Source organism: Phymastichus coffea, unplaced genomic scaffold, assembly GCF_024137745.1.
Source record: "Phymastichus coffea isolate CEN01 unplaced genomic scaffold, Cenicafe_Pcof_1.1 PCOF00109, whole genome shotgun sequence".
NCBI lineage: Eukaryota > Metazoa > Arthropoda > Insecta > Hymenoptera > Eulophidae > Phymastichus > Phymastichus coffea.
The window spans coordinates 524,924-544,352 of NW_026706920.1; the positions used below are offsets into that span (position 1 = coordinate 524,924).

Here is a 19,429-nt window from a genome sequence, read left to right on the forward strand (position 1 = left end):
TTCGGCGAACAAAGCATCACGTCAAATATTTGTTTTTAAGGAATTTCGTATATAAGAGTGGACAGCACAATTCTTAGAAAAAGAACACGAAAGGACACATCTAATGTTTTCGAGTCGTGAAACAGTGTCGCCGGCAATGACTAGCGAGTGCGACCGTGCGACGTTCATTCCAGCGTGAAACGCCAGACCGTATGCATCGTTTGTCAGAAGAATAACATCGTCAAATTTCTTGCATACAGTAAGTTCTAAACAATAAAATTATTTTTGCATTCTTATTCTAACTCACTTCTCATTAGGTTTTCATTATTGCTATTTTGCTTTTATTCATTGTATGGTTGTCATTTTAAATATCTTGTTTTCTCAGGAAAACTTTTCAATGCAACGTGAGTTATTTGTTTAATAAAAATATGAATGAAAATTGAGTAATTGTTAGAAAATTACTAGCTTTATCGTCATAATAATTCATTTTCTTACAATGTTTTCATCTAGCTCTGTGTGATAGAGAACGTTGCAATGACAAACAGAGACAAAGACAATTTCGCCGGCAATGCTGCCGGGGACACCAGTGGTAAACATGACAAAAAAAAGCCAAGAAAGTTCAGCCAACAACATGGAAACAGAAATCGTTCGTACAATAATTATTATGGAAAAACTCGTGAGTGTTTTCATATTTTTTTAAAGCATTTATTTAATGATATAATGTTTAATTTTTAAGAAATTATTAATGAGAAAAAATTACTTTTGCTCTAAATGACTTATGAATTATGTGTTAATTACTAAAATTAACTTGAAATATTTTCATATAAAGAGTTATAATTATCAAAGTACATGGGCTTGAGTCCATTTTCTATCGTGAAAATTGAACTAATCTGCAAGTTAAATATTAACGTTTTGATTAATTTTACGAAGATTTTCTTGATTAATTTTGAATTTGCAAGCGATATGTGCCAGTCAAAATTATTATTTGAAATGAATGAGATTTCTGGTTCTTCAAAATATTAACCTTGATAACACAACAGACTACAGCATTGTTTACATTCGTGTTTACGGAATTCAATCCTACATATGCTTTGTTATAATGCCAGTTCTGTATTTATCAAATTGATAGAGAATTGACTGCTATTATTTCTATGGAAAAACAATGAACATAACGTTTTGATTGTAAATATTTTATTTTTATTTCAAATTATTTATTAGTCTTGTTATAAATATTGCTGCAATTTAACACAAAATTAAAAAAAAATATACTTATTATTTTTTTATTAACATATGTGTAAATCTATAAATCTAGAATGTATTTGACAAATAACTGAAAGTCAACGTTTAATTTAACAATAAATTACGAGCAATTATGTCAGTTTTAATTTCAGAGATAATATTCTAAGTCTAATTTTCGTAAATTCACATTCAAAAAGATTTACTAAAACGAATAATTAAGTCCTCATTTTTTAATTTAAATATTTTTTGAAAATTAAAGATAAATATTACAAAAAAAAATTGACAATGAAAGTAGTAGTTTGTAACTATGTTTGTATAAAAATTAACAAAATTCTAATTATCAATCGCTCAAAATTGCAGGGTACCAAGGTGGAGGAAATGACAGACGGCATCATTATAGTAAGAGACCTAGATTTGAGGTTGGTGAAAGGCTTAAAGAAGTTGATCTTGGTATCACAGAATATGTTGGAAATGCAGAAGGTTTTACTGGAACTATCAAAGAAAGATTTACTGATTTTGTAGTTCATGAAATCAGTACAAATGGAGAAGTTGCTAAATTGACTAATCAGGATATCCCACCAGATCCAGAAGACCTATTGGATCTTGAAGAATTGAGGAAGCAAATAACTGATGATGTATGGGAAAAATTACAGACTATTACAGAAGACAACTCTGGCATTGAGATAGATGTTACTGACATGGATAAGGAACAACGAAAGTGTATTCATCAGATTGTAAAAAAATTGACTACAGTTGTGAGTGAAACAAAGGAAGTTGGTAACAAAAAAGTTATTGTATTTTCTAAACAGTATGCTAAAAGATATGGTAAGAAATAGTTAAAGACTAAAGTTTATTTATAATTTATAATATTGTAATAGAAATTAAAAATCATTTTTATTGTTCATAGGTGTTCGAACTCAAGATCATAGAACTGATTGGTCAAGTAGAGGTGGCAATTTCTGTCATTTTATTTTACACAAGGTCAATATGGATACAATGGATGCCCTGAACCAGATAGCAAGAGTTTTACGAATAAAATCAAATCTTTTCACCTATTCTGGTACCAAAGATCGTAGAGCAAAGACTACACAATGGATTTGTGTAAGGAAAATGAATCCTAAGAAAATTTTCAGTGCTGCAAGAGTTGTCAGAGGAGCTTTTGTAGGTAACTTCAAATTTGAAAAAGATCCTCTCAAGTTAGGCAAACTATATGGTAATAGATTTACCATTGCACTTAGAAACATTAGTGCACCAGATGATTTAATTGAGAAAGCAATGGTTTCACTTCGTGACAATGGATTTATTAATTATTATGGTTTACAAAGATTTGGTACCATTGCTGCTATACCTACGTATGAGATTGGTAAAGCCCTCTTGAAAGGTAAATAAAATTAATTTTTTACATTTGAAATTTTAGATTTCAAATTAACAAGTTATCTTCTAATATTTACAATAAATATAAAATAGTGTTAAAAATATTAAAAAATCAACATTATGATTACTTTTTTAGGTGACTGGGCTGAAGCTGTTGACTTGATTTTGAAACCTAGGGAAGGAGAACAAGACACATACTTATCTGAAGCACGAGAAATCTATAAAAATACTAAAGATTCTCGTTTAGCATATCAAAAGATTGGTGGTCGCCATGATAAAATTGAAGCTAAGCTCTTATGGGGACTTAATATTTGCGGGCCGAAAAATCTCCTAGGAGCATTGGACATGGTTCCAAGGAATACCACATTGATGTATGTCCATGCATATCAAAGTTATATTTGGAATCTCATGGTTTCCAGGCGCATTAAGGAATTTGGACTTAAACCAATTGTTGGAGACTTAGTTTATGAAAATCCCGATTCAAAAGATGATACAGAAATTTTACATGATGATAGTCATCTTGACATTGATGATGATGGTAAATCTCACTCTGACGAACCATCTGACCCTATTATTGATGACCACAAAACTGATGATGAGTCTAAGTCCAAGGATGAATTTGAAAAACAAGCAAGTGCCGAAAATCAGCCACAGGACAAGAAAGAAGACAAAACTGAAGATGATAAGGCTAGTGACAAGAGCGACTATGAAAAGCCATTACCAAAAGTCAAAATTTTGACAAAAGGTGATTTGCCTAATTATAGCATGGCTGATATCATCATGCCTCAACCAGGATGGAAGGTGACTTATCCTACATACGCCAAATCTTGGTTTGAAGAAATTCTTGAAAAAGATGGACTTACTCCAGAACTCAAACAGAAAAACAAGTATGTATTGATAATGAAACTTATCATATCTCTTTATTCTAATCATTGACTGTGTAATTTGTAGTCAACTCATTTTATTTTTTAGAAAATTCACTCTTAGTGGATCTTATAGAAAGATTTTCCAAGTACCACAACATTTGACTTGGAAAATTTTACGTTATAATAACAAGAATCAAGATTTGATTCTTTCTGATATTGATGAATTAAGGGAGGTTGAGCCTCCCAAAAATGAACCAGGTATATCGAATAGCCAAAGATATAATTTACAGTTTGATGCAAAATAGAACTAATAATATATTTTCATTTTACAGACGGTGCATTCAAAGCTTTGATTGTCCAAATGTCTTTGCAATCATCTTGCTACGCCACGATGGCTTTGCGAGAAGTTTTGAAGTGTGATACATCTTCGCAGACACACGCCGCTCAAACTGCTGCTTTCTACGAAGCACACGAGAAGAGCGAGGAGGCCAAAATTAAAGAGCAGGACAAGCAGAGTGGCTGTGAATCCGAAGATACTTCTCATGTCGAACAATCAGGACTCGAGCGTAGTAGTCACGATGTTTATCTATCAGCAGAGGATTTAGCCACTGAGAAAAAAAGCAATATTTCGACTACAAGTAGTGCCTTGGAGGATTCAGTGTCCTCGTCCAAGTTAACTGATAGAGCTGCCAATAGTATGTTAGAAGAGTCTCTTTTGGAAGAGAAGACTGAAACTAAAACTGAGCTAGCCCAAAAGTACGGGGTTGATACTATCAACGATTCGGGCATCGAGCCTGGTTCTGTGATTAATGTATAAGCTTACTTATGTATGTCACGGTTTAACTTTTTGATATCAAAGATTAAGTATATTTCTTAAGTTTATTTAAAAATTACGTTAAATTGAAAATGATAGTTTAAAAAATGATTATATGCAGTTACGTTTCATAATTTTGATTAATAAAACAAAGTTTTTTTATGCTACTAATATTGTAAGCCTTAGTCGTAATTATACGATTATCGAATATAGTTTTTGAATAAATGACTATTTTGATAGACCTGTGATCGTTATCCTTAAAAAAATTTCAAATTTCTAGATAAATCGTACTAGAATTAATTTTAGTTTGTTATTTGTTACATATATTCTTGGCTTGCAAAGCCTCGTTATGATAAACTTCTATATATTAATTTTTGTAATATCCTTTTATGATGCATCATACTCTCGAATACGGTGCAATATTTGCAAAGTTAGCCTTCTACAAAAATAAAGTCGCTTTCAAAATAAATAAGGTATTTAAAAATTGACTTGACAATTTTTAATGTCTTTTTAGTATTACAGTAACAAATTAATGTCTACAGACTGTTTCTAAAGTATTATGTAAAATTTTCCAGAGGTATGACTAGCTTAGCAAGTAATCAAGCGTGAATATCACCTGCACCATTTATAAGTGTAAAATTTAGTTATTTTAAATACGAGGTTGCAGGTGTGTAAAATCAATTTTAAGAAAACTGTTTAACGAGGTTCGGAAGGCGATCGAAGAGGGCAAAGAAATAAATTTTGATTTTTGAGTATATTTTCTTTTAATATGGTGTATAAATTAAAAAAATTAGCGTTTATATTATTCATTCAGCGGTAAACTAAACTGTGCAATGAGCATTATTGTAAACAGTAATTAATTTCTAATCTATCATACGTTTTAGTTGGAAGGAAGTTGGAAATACATGCACAATAATATACCAATAAATATTGTAAGCTAGAGTCATACTTTTATGTATCGTAAAACGTTATAGTTTTGAAATGCGTGATTATTCAGATCGATGCGTGGTTAATTTTATATAATTTACGATATCCAAGGAAATGACAATACTGTATTGAATAAGTGTGAGCAAACCAGAGAATTGGTGTTCACATTTGATAGAATTAATTTGATATTTTCGCATTTGTGATTCTTTAAATTTTTAGGTAAATTAAATCTTTTATTACATAATTGGCACTGTTTTGAATAAGATCCTGAAAAGAACATGATATAATATATTCTCACTGACAAATAATTATTTGTAGAGGCATAAGTTCTCACCATTATGGATTGCTAAATGTTGATGCAGAATTCTTAGTTTACAAAAGCCTCTATAGCAAACAGGGCATCTTAAAGGCCAATTATCGTTGTGCGAATAGCTGTGTGCTTTCAAATCGCCAGGTGTTGGGAAAGAACGCTCGCATTCCGAGCATTTGTGTGGTTTTACCTATCGACAATGTGTACATATCCATTTAGATTTAAAGACAAAGGTGAGCAAAGCCATGGAAATTTTCTGGAGTTTACCTTGAAATGCGTCATTCGATGATAATATAAATTTGAAGAAGCAGTAAATCTTTTGCTGCACACGGGACATTCGTGCGGTCTCTCGCCTGTGTGAATTCTCGCGTGAGTGTTTAATGAGCTGCTCGTGCTGAACTTTTTACCGCAGATTGCGCAACTGTGTGGCTTTTCACCTTTACATTTTTTTAATACAAATAGTGTTACGAGTTTTTAGTTTAACTTTAAGTTTATTGTCACGAATATTTTCTATACCTGTATGCGTTCTCAAATGTCTTTTAAGCAGAGATGGACGATCGAAATTTTTCCCGCATATTGGACATGGCAAATGCTTTTGATATTTCGTAATTTTGTCAATATTTTTCTCGCCTGCTTTTCGACAGCTCAAGTCCAATGGAGTTTCTTGCTCTATTTTTAATAGCAAACATTAAAAAAATCTACGATTATTTAATTGCAAATCTGAGAGGAATTAGATTAATGAATGTATAAAAAATTTATAATTAAAAGCTCAGTTATTGAATGCAATTTCAAATTTCAAAATTGAAAATAATTACGCTTCTGTGAATATAGCTTAATCCTTTCTTTCAAATAGGGTGCATAGTAGCGGTGCAAATCAACATATTAACTTACCAGACATGATAAGCACTGAGAAAATTAAAGTTACAATTTAAATTTGCAATGAAAACCTACAGAGCTCGAAAGCATCCACGCACAAACTACGAAATATACGATTAAACGGCCGCTAGTGATAGTGTGCACTTGCAAAGAGCGTCTTGCTCGGCGCATGTCAAGAGGGTGGTTCTCTGCTACAGAGGCGGAGCTTTTTCTACCCCGGTCAGCACCACTTTTGTGCGCAGCCGTCTATCAATGTGGCTGCTTGAGCCTTTTCCTCAATATATTAAGATATTTGAACATCGAACCAACAAATTGTAGATTAATTGAGCAGAACAAAATTTTTAATGTTTTATTATCATAATATTGAAGAAAAAAGTTTAAAAACCAAAAAAAGCTTTGGAATATATTAGTTAATGCAAAATTGTGCAACCGTTCTTTTTATTTCAGCCACTGGCTCGTACAACTTTGCAATTTTTCATTCCAAAAGTAATGATTTAAATGAGAACAATTTTTGTTAAAACGAGTTTTCTCTTGCGTATCAGACGGTACCAGTAGCTCTTTGTTTAGCCTTGCTAAAAAATACAAGTCATTCATTCACTATAGACTTATAAAGTTCAGAATATCATACTACCCCTTACGATACCGTCACGAGTTTTACGAAGCGGATATTCTTTAATGTACGAACATCACGATGTGTTTAAACAAATGCTAAATTTAGATCATCTCAATCAGCGTGATTGCAAATGTTGGCAATTGGTCATTTTGTTAATTTGAATTTTCTTATTGTGCACAACATCAAAGGGACGCCGAAGGTGCCAAGAACTAAATTTTTCTGATTTAACTAAAATTGCATTACGTATACCTAACATACAGTGATATTATCAGCAGTAATCGTTACTTCGCACGGAATAAGTGTCGATTTGGAAAAAACTGCAACGCACCCATTGGGTGCTTGCAGGGGCGTGATATATATGTACATAATCGATGCTTCCCGTAGAGTCTATTTCCCATTTGTCACCTGGCCGGTATAGGATATTATCACCATTGATTCTCAGAGCTCTTTACAAAACGGCGATATCGTCTGCGGGAGGTCTTCCGTCGATGTACTACTCCTTGTAGAACAGCATTATCATCGCCGATCAATTCAAAAGCGTTACTGTTGTAAATACCACCCATCGTGAAGGTTAATATAATGATCGAATGGACTTATCGTTATGCTATACATAGGCGATATATACAGTATATCAATTTGTAATAAGGTGAATATGATGCTTTGTTGAACTATATTTTGGAATATCTCTCTAAAGTATGAAAAAAATTTGCAAGTAAATACGGTTTCATCTATTGCTAGTTCTATTACTATAATAATCCAACACTGGTATCGTTTGAAAATTGATTTTGCGATTTGCAGGAACATATTCCAACTCAACCAAAACTAAGGTGTTCTTTCCTTCCTTTAAATATGCAGCAGGAACGTACAAAGTCATTTGAGGTCCTACAAGAGGCCAATATCTACCGAGATTACGATCGTTAACAAAGGCTGCTCCTTTTCCCCATTCAGCTGTATTTAAGTAAGTATCTCGAGGAACTCCGGTCACATCGAAATGCCCAATTAATATTTGCGGTCCGCTAACTAATGTTTTCATTTCAGCAGTCGGTGATTTTATTGCAGTTAAAATCGATTCAAAAATGGTATTAAATCTGAAGCCAGTAATGTTCCATGGTGAAATTTTGACATCGTTCAGTGTAACATTAAAAATTCCCTATAAATAAATATAAATTTGAATTTCAAACTAAAAAAAACTGACAATTGTACTAAAATGCTTTGTTTTCATACGTATATAGCATGTAAAATAATAAATACCTTGAAATCTTCAACGTCTACATTACCAAAATTGACACGTCCTTGGTTTTCCACTAATATTTGAAGGCTTTTAGCATTTGTTGGTCCCAAAAGTAGACTTTTTGTCTTGAGCGCTCTACTAAGAACACCAATAAGTTCATCGTCTAAATAAATGAATGCTCTGTCCTTTGGACTAGCCTGTAATATAGCACTTCTATTTGAAATATCAAATGAGGAAACATTTGCTTCATATAAAACAAGCCAACTTGAAACGTTGAGGGCCTCGAATGTAAGAGCTTTCTGTGAATTTATCACTTTAGTACCAAATAAGCTACGTGTTTCATTATCAAATAGCCGTAAAACTGACTTCATTTGTACAATCCCGTACTCGCCTTTTAATGATACTGGCGGTATCGGTATGTTTGGTAGCGGAAGATACTATAATTTATAAATAAGATTATTTTTAAAAACTTGTAAAGATAATTCGTTACAAAAAATTTCGTTTGTTGTAGACAATTGCTAATTAATTGTAATAACGGGTTTTTTTACAAACGTGCCAAAAAGTTTGTTTACGTGATACCTGTGAAATAGTCTTCCTGATTTGAAAATATTTGGGAGTTAGGTCTCCAGCTTCTGTGAGGGGAGCGTCGTAATCATAAGATGTTATATCCGGAGCATATTTGTCGAATACGTCAGCGCCTACAAATTAAATACTCGAAAAAAGGTTATTTATACAATGAAGAAATTCTGGTAGCGTGGTGTTATACTTTCACATTTAATTTATTATCCAAATATATTAAAAATATTTATCAAATTCTAAAGAAAATTAATCATATATAGTTTTTAACGTGTAATGTTTACCTGATGTGAAAGCAAAGTTTGTTCCTCCATAAAACATGTAAAAATTAACTGACGCTCCGACTGATAACATCTCATCCAGCATTTTTATTATTTTTTTGGTTTCTACTCTTTGGAAAGGTCCTTTCCAATATGACGGCCATCCAGTGTAAAATTCTGAATTTACTAACGGCCCCTGGAAAATCATAGTTTCAATAATTTTGATTTAATAACGCTCGTGTTTCTCTGTTAAGTAAAAGTTTTTACCTTACCTTTGGTTCAATTTCCCGCATAAGATTGAAATTTTCGGTAACATTAGTAGCTGTACCAAAATCGATCGTTGCGTAAACTCCTGGAATAGATCCACAGCGTAATTCTGGTCGATATATGCCGTCGGTTGTAAATAGAACCACGTCACTTTTAACATGGTTTTTAATTATGTCTCTTAATCGTTTCGTGTAATGTTTATCACATGCATAAAAATGCCCATATTCATTTTCTACCTAGTGAAAGTTAAATGATTGAATGCGAAATTCTTTCAATTACGATACATATATTAACTTGTTTACGGAAATAACACCTGAATCATGATAATAGGCCCGCCGTTATCTCTCAGTAGTGGTTTCACTCTAATCAAAACCTGGTTTAGGTATTTTTCAGCATATTCCATGTATCCTAGAGACGAGAACAATAATTTGATGTTTTCTCAGTATTTATACCATTCAACGATCATAGTTCATGTTCGGCTTACGTGAATCATTGGTACGTAGTTTTATATCTGAAACAAGACTGAGTAGCCAATATGGAAAGCCACCCTGAAAACAATTTTATCATGTCGTTTACGATGTTGTATTAATATATAAAGAAAATGTAACTCACAAAGTCTCTTTCAGCACAGATATAGGGTCCTAGTCTCAATATAACTAACAAATCTTCCTCTTGTGCTTGCTTAATAAATTCAACAAGATCTGCATCTCCATCCCAAACCCATTTATTTAGCTCAGGTTGATGTAAGCTCCATTCAACATATCTATGAAGAGATAAAATACGAATAAATTCTTTTTGAAACAATACTTAATATTAATATATAATTAGTTGTTTTCTACTTATACGTTGAAATAGCATTTAAACCAGCTGCCCTCATCTTTCTTAACCGATCTCTCCAATACTGCCTAGGTGTCCGAAAATAGTGAAAACTACCGCTAACGTATCGAAACGGTGTCCCATCGAGAAGAAATTGATCATTTTCATAATCAATCGCAAAACTAGTTCGAACTGCAACCTATATTAAAAATACTTGAGCAGTTTATTTTTAGCTTTTTGTCATTCAAAATTATAATAAATCATGTCACACAAGCGGCAAGTGCAATTTAAAAGAAGCTTAATTGCATAAAAAGTTTAATAGTTCTTACATTATTATCGGTACAGTTCCTTGCGTAACCAAGCGTGATGGCAATTAGAAAGAGAAAATTTGTATTATGCAACATTTTAATGCGCTGCGCTTTTCAAAGGCACGACTAAAATATGTAACCACTGATTGTAAATAAGGTTATCATGTGAGCTTATCGTTATATTGTGTAGGGGATACACACATTTGGAATAACAGCGTAATATGAATTTTGAATTGCATAAACTTCAGGTTTTGTCGATACATTTTTCCAATTGCAATAAAAGTATTCTCTTTGTAAAACATCTTTACTTTTTCTATTCGTCGTCTATGTACAGGTTTAATTGTAATTTAAAAAGAATCAATGAAAAATTATGTAAATAGATCGAAATCAATGTTAATCGAACTATTGATGAAAGTTTTTGAGAAGGAGAACGAAATAAACATAAAAGTATTATTAATTTTTTGTAGTAGCATTTAAAACGTTCTTCGTGTGCAAACAGACAGATTACCAATGTATACATATAATTCAATTCATTTTATCATAAAAAGTAGTACCTCAAAACTCGAACTAATAACGTGAGTCAAGGTTTTATTTTATTCAAAGAAAAATTGTTACGTTGTGTATTGTGAGAGTATTTACAAAAGATATTAAAAATGTTTTTAACGCACGTTTTTCAAAAGCTAGTGTTTTAGTTACTACAGCTAACATTCTTGCGCATGATATCCGCTTCCCCTCACCGGAACCTTTATAAAAAGTATGTATATAAAGGAAAAAATCGTATAAAATATAAAATTACGGTAAATCAGATTTTTATTTTGTAAATAAAACAGAAGATATATTGTAGTTTAAGAAATTATATTATAAAAATAAATGCTCTGCAAATGTACCACCAGCTACAACAACACACGCATACACAAATTGTACTCTAATCACACTGTGGATCAATCACTGAGCATAAAGACAGATTTATATTCCGCAAATAATCAATCATATCGTGACCGATTAAAATATCACTATATAAAATCGAGGTAGTCGGAAGAGTAATCTAAGAAAGGCGTAATTTGAAACTCGATTTTTCTACCTTCAGGAACTTTCTCGAGTTCCAGTACGACTAGGTTATTTTTTCCAGACTTCAGAAATGCTGCTGGCACGTATAAGGTTATTTGCGGTCCGATAGTCCAGTATCTGCCAAGATTGTGACCGTTAATGTAAATCACTCCTTTGCCCCATCCTTCAGTGTTTAAGTAAGTATCCAGAGGCTTGCCACTGATGTCAAAATATCCTACGAGAAATTGTGGACCTTGAGAAAGTTTTCCTATTTGGCCTGCTGTCTTTTTTTGGCTGAAGAAGTTGTCTGTTACAGAGTTTAATTTGAAACCAGTCACGTCCCACGATGTGATTGTGATATTATTAGCGCTTACATCAAAAATACCCTGTAAAATGTTTTGCTAATTATGAACAATTTCAACTTTTCCACTCGAATTTCATAGAGAATTGTACATGCCTTGAAATCTTCAGTGTCAATATCGCCATAGTTTACGCGACCTAAATTCTCGACAAGGATTTGCAATTTTCTTCCTGTAAATGCTAACGGAAGAGTGTAACTTTTATCCATTCGATTCATGACACCTGTATTTTCGTGATCGATGTAAACCAAAGCTCTGTCTTTGACTAATGCCTCAAGTACGACGTTGTTTTCGTCGTCATCGAATAATGGTAAATTAGCTTCGTAGAGAACCAACCAATTTGGCAAACCTAAGCTTTCAAATGTCGGTGGTTCGACAAATGTTGATCGAGGTGTTCCAAAAATTTCTCTACCTTCTTTAGTAAATAGATCAAGCATTGGTTTCATATTTACAGCTCCATAATTTCCCTTTGATGCAACAGTCGGAATTTCCAAATTAGGCAGAGGCAAATACTGAAATATTATGTTTTCTATTATCACATATCAATATATTAATACAGACATCTAAAAAGTCAATAATGATCAGTGACTTATCATGGAAAAACAATATTCGACTTTTTTCATTGTAAAAATCTTAATGATAATTTTACCTTGAGTAGCTGATAATTATTTTATCATGTAATACATTGTAATCGATTAAAACGACATTTTTATTAGATCTTAAAAATATAAATTTAATTTAATATATTCTACAAAAAATTTAAATAATAAATATTATTACAAATAATCCTACCTTTGATATCACTTTTCTTAATTGGAAATACTTCGGTGTTGGATCTCCAGCTTCAGTAAGGGGTGCATCATAATCATAAGAGGTTATTTGAGGCCAATAATTTTCATTTATGTTTGCACCTACACAGAAATTAAATATTCAGATCTGCGAACATATTATTTAAATTTTGAGTAATATACAATTACCAGACGTGAATCCAAAGTTAGTACCACCATAAAACATATAAAAGTTTACAGAGGCATTGTATGCTAACATTTCATCTAAAGTTTGAGCTACTCCTTCAGTGCCGACTCTTTGAAAATTCTCACCCCAGTGTGTAAGCCACCCGGGATAGTATTCGGAATTTACATAAGGTCCCTATAATCAGCATGTATTAATGAATTTGAAAAATATGCTTCTTATAGTACATTGCGGTTCTAAATGCATACCTTGGGCGTATGTTTTCTCATAAGTTTAAACTGAAGCTTCACATTCGCACCACTTCCAAAATCTACTGTTCCATAAGTTTCAGGAACGCCTCCGCACTGCATCATTCTACTATTTGGTCCATCGGTAGTGAATAAAACTGCTTTATCTTTGACGTGACGATGAAAAATGTCGTATAGTTTTGCTTTGTACACATCATCGCAAGAATAAAAACTTCCATACTCGTTTTCCACCTGTTAGAAAAAGTTTGAATTCTGTTAATTTAGTAGACTCTATGCAATATTTTCTTGAATGACGCTTACCTGAACCATAATAATTGGGCCGCCATTTCCTCTTAGTAAATGTTTCGTTCGTCCCAATATTTGGTTCAAGAATCTCTCTGCATAATAAATGTACCCTACAAAAATAATAATTAATTTGAAATATGTACTGTTTTAATAACCATAAAACTTCCATAAATATTCTATTATTACTTTCATCTCTGGTTCTCAATCTGATATCAGGTACCCGATTCAATAACCAATATGGAAAACCTCCCTGTCAATATAAAATGTAAATATTTGAGTTGGTAATCGATAGTTTATAAAATGTAAAAAACTTAATTATTTCATCAGCATTAAAAAAAATAAATCAATAGCTGTGAAAAGACTTACAAAATCTCTTTCGGCACAAATGTAAGGACCAGGACGTAAAATAACCAGTAAATCTTCTTCTTGCGCTATATTGATAAACTCAATAATATCTGCGTCGCCATCCCAAACCCACTTATTAAATTCAGGTTCATGCATACTCCATTCGACATAACTGATGAAAATTGTAATTATCCAAACATAATATATTAATCATCATACTCTAACTTTATCGTCATTATATGTATTTGAACTTACGTTGAAACTGCATTTAATCCAGCAGCCCTCATTTTTCTGAGAATATTTCTCCAATTTTGTCTAGGAGCTCTGAAGTAATGAAAACTTCCTGATACATAGCGAAATGGTTTTCCATCAAGTAAAAATTGATCATTTTCATAATCGATTTCAAAACTATAACTTTCCATATTCTAAATAAATATATATAGTAGATTTTATAAAATATTTATTTCAATACAGAAAAATATGATCTAATCATGGTTTATTAGTATTAGTTTTCACTTACATTATTTTCAGAAGAATATGCAGAACTATTTGATCCCAATAAACTAAACAAGCAAAATACTATCCAAAAATATCCCATATTTGCAGTGGATGTCTTATTTGTGATATTCATTTTTCACTAAAAGTATATTACGTTAAATTCACTAAATATTCCTCGTGAATATGTATCGGCTGAGTAAGCAAACTCACATCTGCTCGTTTGGATATTTGATTGGAAAACGTATAATTCAGCTGCAGATTTCAACAATTCAAAAATCTGTTTTTCAAGAGTACCCTTGTAAATCTAATAATATTTATTTTATCAAGTTCAATTTTTGGCAAACACGTACCATATGATCGAGCGAGTAAACATCTGTTTGCTTTGATGCCCGACAAGAGAATGTATAAGTAAGCCGCAGATCTCAGCAATCTGAGAATCTGTTATTCAACTGTATCGTTATATATACCCCAACAACAGAAATGTCTTCATAAATCTGTATTGAATAAATTGACAGATATCATCAAGTATTTGATAAATTTGTTGATTGATTGAAATTGGGTTGTGTAATCAAACATCTTGAGTGTTTTTAACTTCTCAATTGAAGCATTGAATACTCTACTTATTTTATTGCAAATAAACATGTATATTAGAAAAACTATATAATTAAAATTAAAAAATTAATAAAATAACAAAAATTCATACATACCATAACTTATTAATAATTTAAAAAGTGATTTGATTACTTGGGTAGGGTTCGTTTCATACAGATGCCGATTCTACACAATTTTATTAAATGTAAAACATATAGATGCTTAATTTTTATGAAAAAGGTCAATTGCAAACACAGTACCGGTAAATTTACCATCTGAATAAATTAATGTAGAAAAAGAAAGCACATATGCTATAAAATGACTTATAACACTGATAATTTAAGCTGTAGATTGTTAATTAAGATATAGAGTTTTAAGTTTCACAATAGAAACTTACATTTATTATGTAAGAAAAAAATATTTTTACGTATAATTAACAAGTTATACATACAATAAAAAGCATTATATTAGATCATACAAATAATAATTAGTTCCAGCATGCGAAATTATATATTAAAATTAGAATTAAAATGCAATTGATATTAAAATGTTTTTTTGTTAAAAAAGATTATTCTAGTTCTCTTTATCAAGTTGACACGTTTTCAACTTTGGTTGCGTTGTTAGTATAATCTAATACTGGAACTGTTTGAAAATTGATTTTGCGATTTACAGGAACATATTCCAACTCAACCAAAACTAAGGTGTTCTTTCCTTCCTTTAAATATGCAGCAGGAACGTACAAAGTCATTTGAGGTCCTACAAGAGGCCAATATCTACCAAGATTACGATCGTTAACAAAGGCTGCTCCTTTTCCCCATTCAGCTGTATTTAAGTAAGTATCTCGGGGAACTCCGATTACATCGAAATGCCCAATTAATATTTGCGGTCCGCTAACTAATGTTTCCATTTCAGCCGTCGGTGATTTTATTGCAGTTAAAATCGATTCAAAAATGGTATCAAATCTGAAGCCAGTAATATTCCATGGTGAAATTGTGACATCGTTCAGTGTAACATTAAAAATTCCCTATAAATAAATATAAATTTGAATTTCAAACTAAAAAAAACTGACAGCTGTACTAAAATGCTTTGTTTTCATACGTATATAGCATGTAAAACAATAAATACCTTGAAATCTTCAACGTCTACATTACCAAAATTGACACGTCCTTGGTTTTCCACTAATATTTGAAGGCTTTTAGCATTTGTTGGTCCCAAAAGTCGACTTTTTACATTGTGAGTTCGGCTGAAAGTGCCGGCAAATTCACCATCAAAATAAATTAATGCTCTGTCTTTTGGACTAGCCTTTAATATAGCATTATTATTTGAGATATCGAATGATGGTAAATTGGCCTCGTACAAAACAAGCCAATTTGGAATGTTAAGGGCCTCAAACGTAAGCGGTTCCTTTGAATATACCACTTCAGTACCAAATAAGCTACGTGCTTCAGGATCAAACAATCGCAAAACTGGTCTCATTTTTACAATCCCATACTCGCCTTTTAAAGATACTGGTGGTATCGGTATGTTAGGTAATGGAAGATACTGTAATTTATAAATCATATACTTTTAAAAATCTATCTTTATATCTTTTAACTTTTATAATATATCATACTTATTTGAGTCAAATATTATGTTAACGAGTTTCTATTAGTATGGGTTTAAGTTTTGTCTTATGCAATACCTTTGAAATAGTTTTTCTGATTTCAAAATATTTGGAAGTAGGATCTCCAGCTTCAGTAAGGGGAGCATCGTAATCGTAAGATGTTAAATCCGGAGTATAATTTTTGAATATGTTAGAGCCTATAAATTACAATGGTCTATTTAATTTTATTAGTAATAGTAATATTCATAATATTTCGTGAAGTAAAAAATACAATCATCATACCTATACAAAAATAAAAATTATGTAATTTTCATACAACGAGATATTTAATGATTATTTTGTAATACTGCGATTGTTAAATTTCCGAAGATATTTAAAAAAAAATGTTTACTTATACCAATTCGAATCACGGGTTAAAAGTGAAGTATTGATTCACTGATTAGTCAAGAATAATACAAATTCATTTTTCTTTTCTTAAAAAATTAATGTCCTGATAAGTAAAATTTTTTGCTTTGTGAGCTGATTAGCTTAATGTATTGCGTGGGTTATTGTTATGTGACAACCAACTAATATGCGTATGCACGTGTATTGGGCACATGGTGTAATTTAGTTCTGCAGCTCATATGTTCAGCAAATTAGTGATAAGTGAAAATTCTAGGCATTTTAGATTTTTAAATTTATTGAATATCTTTGTTATGAAGTTAAAATTCAAATAAATGTCATCAACAATGTAGACAAGTGTCAAATTAATAAAATATTTGCAATGGTTGCTAAAGTTGAACATTAACATCATCAAATAGCTATTTACTAATTAATACCGGCGGAAATTAGACATTTAAAATCTTAGAATTATCGTATATTTTTCAGACATAGATTTTTTTATGACAATGTTGATTTAATTCAAGCATCAAACATTGCACATTAATTTTATAAGCATTAAATGAACGCGCAAAACGTGGTTGACGAAACTAATAATACATTAATTGATAAAATATATTTTTTCATTCTTGAAACACTTACCCGCAGTGAAAGCAAAATTTGTTCCTCCGTAGAACATGTAGAAATTGACCGATGCTCCAAGTGATAACATATCGTCTAACATTTTGGTTATCCTTTTAGTTTCCACCCTTTGAAAGGGTTCTTCCCAATGTGACAGCCATCCAGGATAAAATTCTGAATTTACTAATGGTCCCTTAGAAATCATACTTTCAATAACTTCTGTTCACGAATGCTCGTGTTTTCCTTCTATTAAAACATTTTACCTTACCTTCGGTTCAATTTCCCGCATATATTTGAAATTTTGAGTAATATTAGTTGCCGTACCAAAGTCGACTGTTGCGTAAACTCCTGGTATGGGCCCACAACGTAATGCTTGGCGGTATGCACCGTCAGTTGTATAGAGAACTGCGTTATCCTGAACGTGGTTTTTTATTATGTCTCTCAATCGTTTCGTGTAATGTTTATCGCATGCATCAAAACTTCCATATTCATTTTCCACCTTATTGAAGAAAATAATTGAAATAATAGTTTTATTTACAATGTTGTATAAATTTACAAAAATAATACCTGAACCATGATGATAGGTCCGCCGTTACCTCTCAATAGCGGCGTTACTCTAGTCAGAACTTGATTCAAGTATTCTTCGGCATATTGTAAATAACCTAAAAAAATGAAAATTTATTTACTGTTTATTTAGTAAGAATGTTAGTCAATCATACTGCTTGAACTTTACGTAAATCATTAGTACGTAGTTTTATATCTGGTACAAGAGTGAGTAGCCAATATGGGAAGCCGCCCTAAAAATAACATTTTAAAATGTTATTAATATGATGATTAATGAGTATATAAGAAGATGAGGATTCACAAAGTCTCTTTCAGCACAAATATAAGGTCCTGGTCTTAATAAAACTAACAAATCTTCATCTTGCGCTTGTTTAATGAATTCTACAAGATCTGCATCCCCGTTCCAAATCCATTTGTTTGGCTCAGGTTGATGAAAACTCCATTCTACATATCTGTTGAAATGAAAAGTTTGAACAATATCATATTTATGTTCATTCCGAAATGGTATATCTTAAGTGAATATAATTAGGTAGCTTAGTATACTTGCGTTGAAATAGCATTCAAACCGGCTGCTCTCATTTTTCTCAATCGATCTCTCCAATACTCTCTGGGCGTGCGAAAATAGTGAAAGCTACCGCTAACATACCGAAATGGTCTTCCGTCAAGTAAAAATTGATTATTTTCATAATCAATAGCAAAGCTCATTCGAGCAGCGACCTATTTAAAGTAAATACAATTGATGGTATCGTATTCGATATATTTTAATATTTGTTATTGTTTTAAACATACTCGTTGATTATAATCAGTCTACATAAGACAAGTACAATTTTAGAAAACTATATATTAAAAAAAATAAGATTTACTTCGATCAGTAATTCATATTGTTTTATGTAGTTTGAAATAGTGATTATTACGGCCATTTACGAACGGTTTTCTGTTTAGATTATAATTAACGGAACACTAACACTTATTCATGTTCGTAAAAATTTCGATATTCAAAACGTATCGACCAGCTTTACGCGTAATATAAACTTATTTGAAACTTTAACATTTTAAATTTGAAAATGATTTGTTCGAACATATTTAATAAGTCTTACACTATTTTCAGTAGAGTTCTTCGCGTAACTAGATGTAATTGTAACGAGAAAAATAATTGTAGCGTACAGCATTTTAATGCACTGAGCTATACTGGTTTCTACACTATACAGCAAACTAACAGCGACTGAAGCACGAGTTTTTCATTCATTCTTAACCAACTCAGACCTCTGGCCACAACAGACAAGGAATAAGTTTGATAACATTTATCTCAAGTTGTGCTGCTTCTTATTTACACAACGTCCTTCTACAGTCACGAACAAAATTTATTTCTTTTCCTTCAAGCTTTACTTTAAAATTACGATTTTCTCATTGAAAATGTTTACGTTAAAATTAAAATTAATTATAAAATTATTGGTATAAAATG

The 19,429-nt window shown here is 31.6% G+C and overlaps 4 protein-coding genes across 4 annotated transcripts; 1 reads left to right on the forward strand and 3 right to left on the reverse strand.

The window, feature by feature from the left end:
- The first annotated feature begins 84 nt into the window (after positions 1–84).
- Positions 85–4,513, forward strand: LOC131670352 (pseudouridylate synthase 7 homolog). The gene is made up of 7 exons (XM_058945878.1): positions 85–238; positions 490–655; positions 1,579–2,043; positions 2,126–2,599; positions 2,729–3,479; positions 3,565–3,716; positions 3,791–4,513. Exons 2-7 carry the CDS (start codon positions 514–516, stop codon positions 4,273–4,275), a joined length of 2,469 nt encoding a protein of 822 aa, XP_058801861.1. The 5' UTR covers positions 85–238; positions 490–513; the 3' UTR covers positions 4,276–4,513.
- Positions 4,514–4,666: 153 nt separating this feature from the next.
- Positions 4,667–6,418, reverse strand: LOC131670356 (zinc finger protein 239-like). Its single transcript, XM_058945883.1, has 5 exons — positions 6,401–6,418; positions 6,026–6,178; positions 5,777–5,946; positions 5,534–5,699; positions 4,667–5,466 (listed from the first exon to the last, which is right to left on the reverse strand). The coding sequence occupies exons 1-5, from the start codon at positions 6,405–6,407 to the stop codon at positions 5,297–5,299; spliced, it is 666 nt and encodes a 221-aa protein (XP_058801866.1). The 5' UTR covers positions 6,408–6,418; the 3' UTR covers positions 4,667–5,296.
- An 807-nt stretch (positions 6,419–7,225) lies between these two features.
- On the reverse strand, positions 7,226–10,587 carry LOC131670353 (beta-galactosidase-like). Its single transcript, XM_058945879.1, has 10 exons — positions 10,478–10,587; positions 10,178–10,347; positions 9,945–10,095; positions 9,817–9,880; positions 9,646–9,740; positions 9,338–9,568; positions 9,090–9,261; positions 8,809–8,927; positions 8,250–8,666; positions 7,226–8,148 (listed from the first exon to the last, which is right to left on the reverse strand). Exons 1-10 carry the CDS (start codon positions 10,550–10,552, stop codon positions 7,723–7,725), a joined length of 1,920 nt encoding a protein of 639 aa, XP_058801862.1. The 5' UTR covers positions 10,553–10,587; the 3' UTR covers positions 7,226–7,722.
- Positions 10,588–10,905: 318 nt separating this feature from the next.
- LOC131670377 (uncharacterized) lies at positions 10,906–19,199 on the reverse strand. Its single transcript, XM_058945928.1, has 20 exons — positions 19,065–19,199; positions 18,515–18,684; positions 18,269–18,419; positions 18,137–18,200; positions 17,971–18,065; positions 17,672–17,902; positions 17,425–17,596; positions 16,483–16,601; positions 15,927–16,343; positions 15,394–15,825; positions 14,233–14,346; positions 13,968–14,137; positions 13,734–13,884; positions 13,554–13,617; positions 13,383–13,477; positions 13,083–13,313; positions 12,840–13,011; positions 12,655–12,773; positions 11,961–12,374; positions 10,906–11,889 (listed from the first exon to the last, which is right to left on the reverse strand). Exons 1-20 carry the CDS (start codon positions 19,134–19,136, stop codon positions 11,470–11,472), a joined length of 3,873 nt encoding a protein of 1,290 aa, XP_058801911.1. The 5' UTR covers positions 19,137–19,199; the 3' UTR covers positions 10,906–11,469.
- Positions 19,200–19,429: the final 230 nt, after the last annotated feature.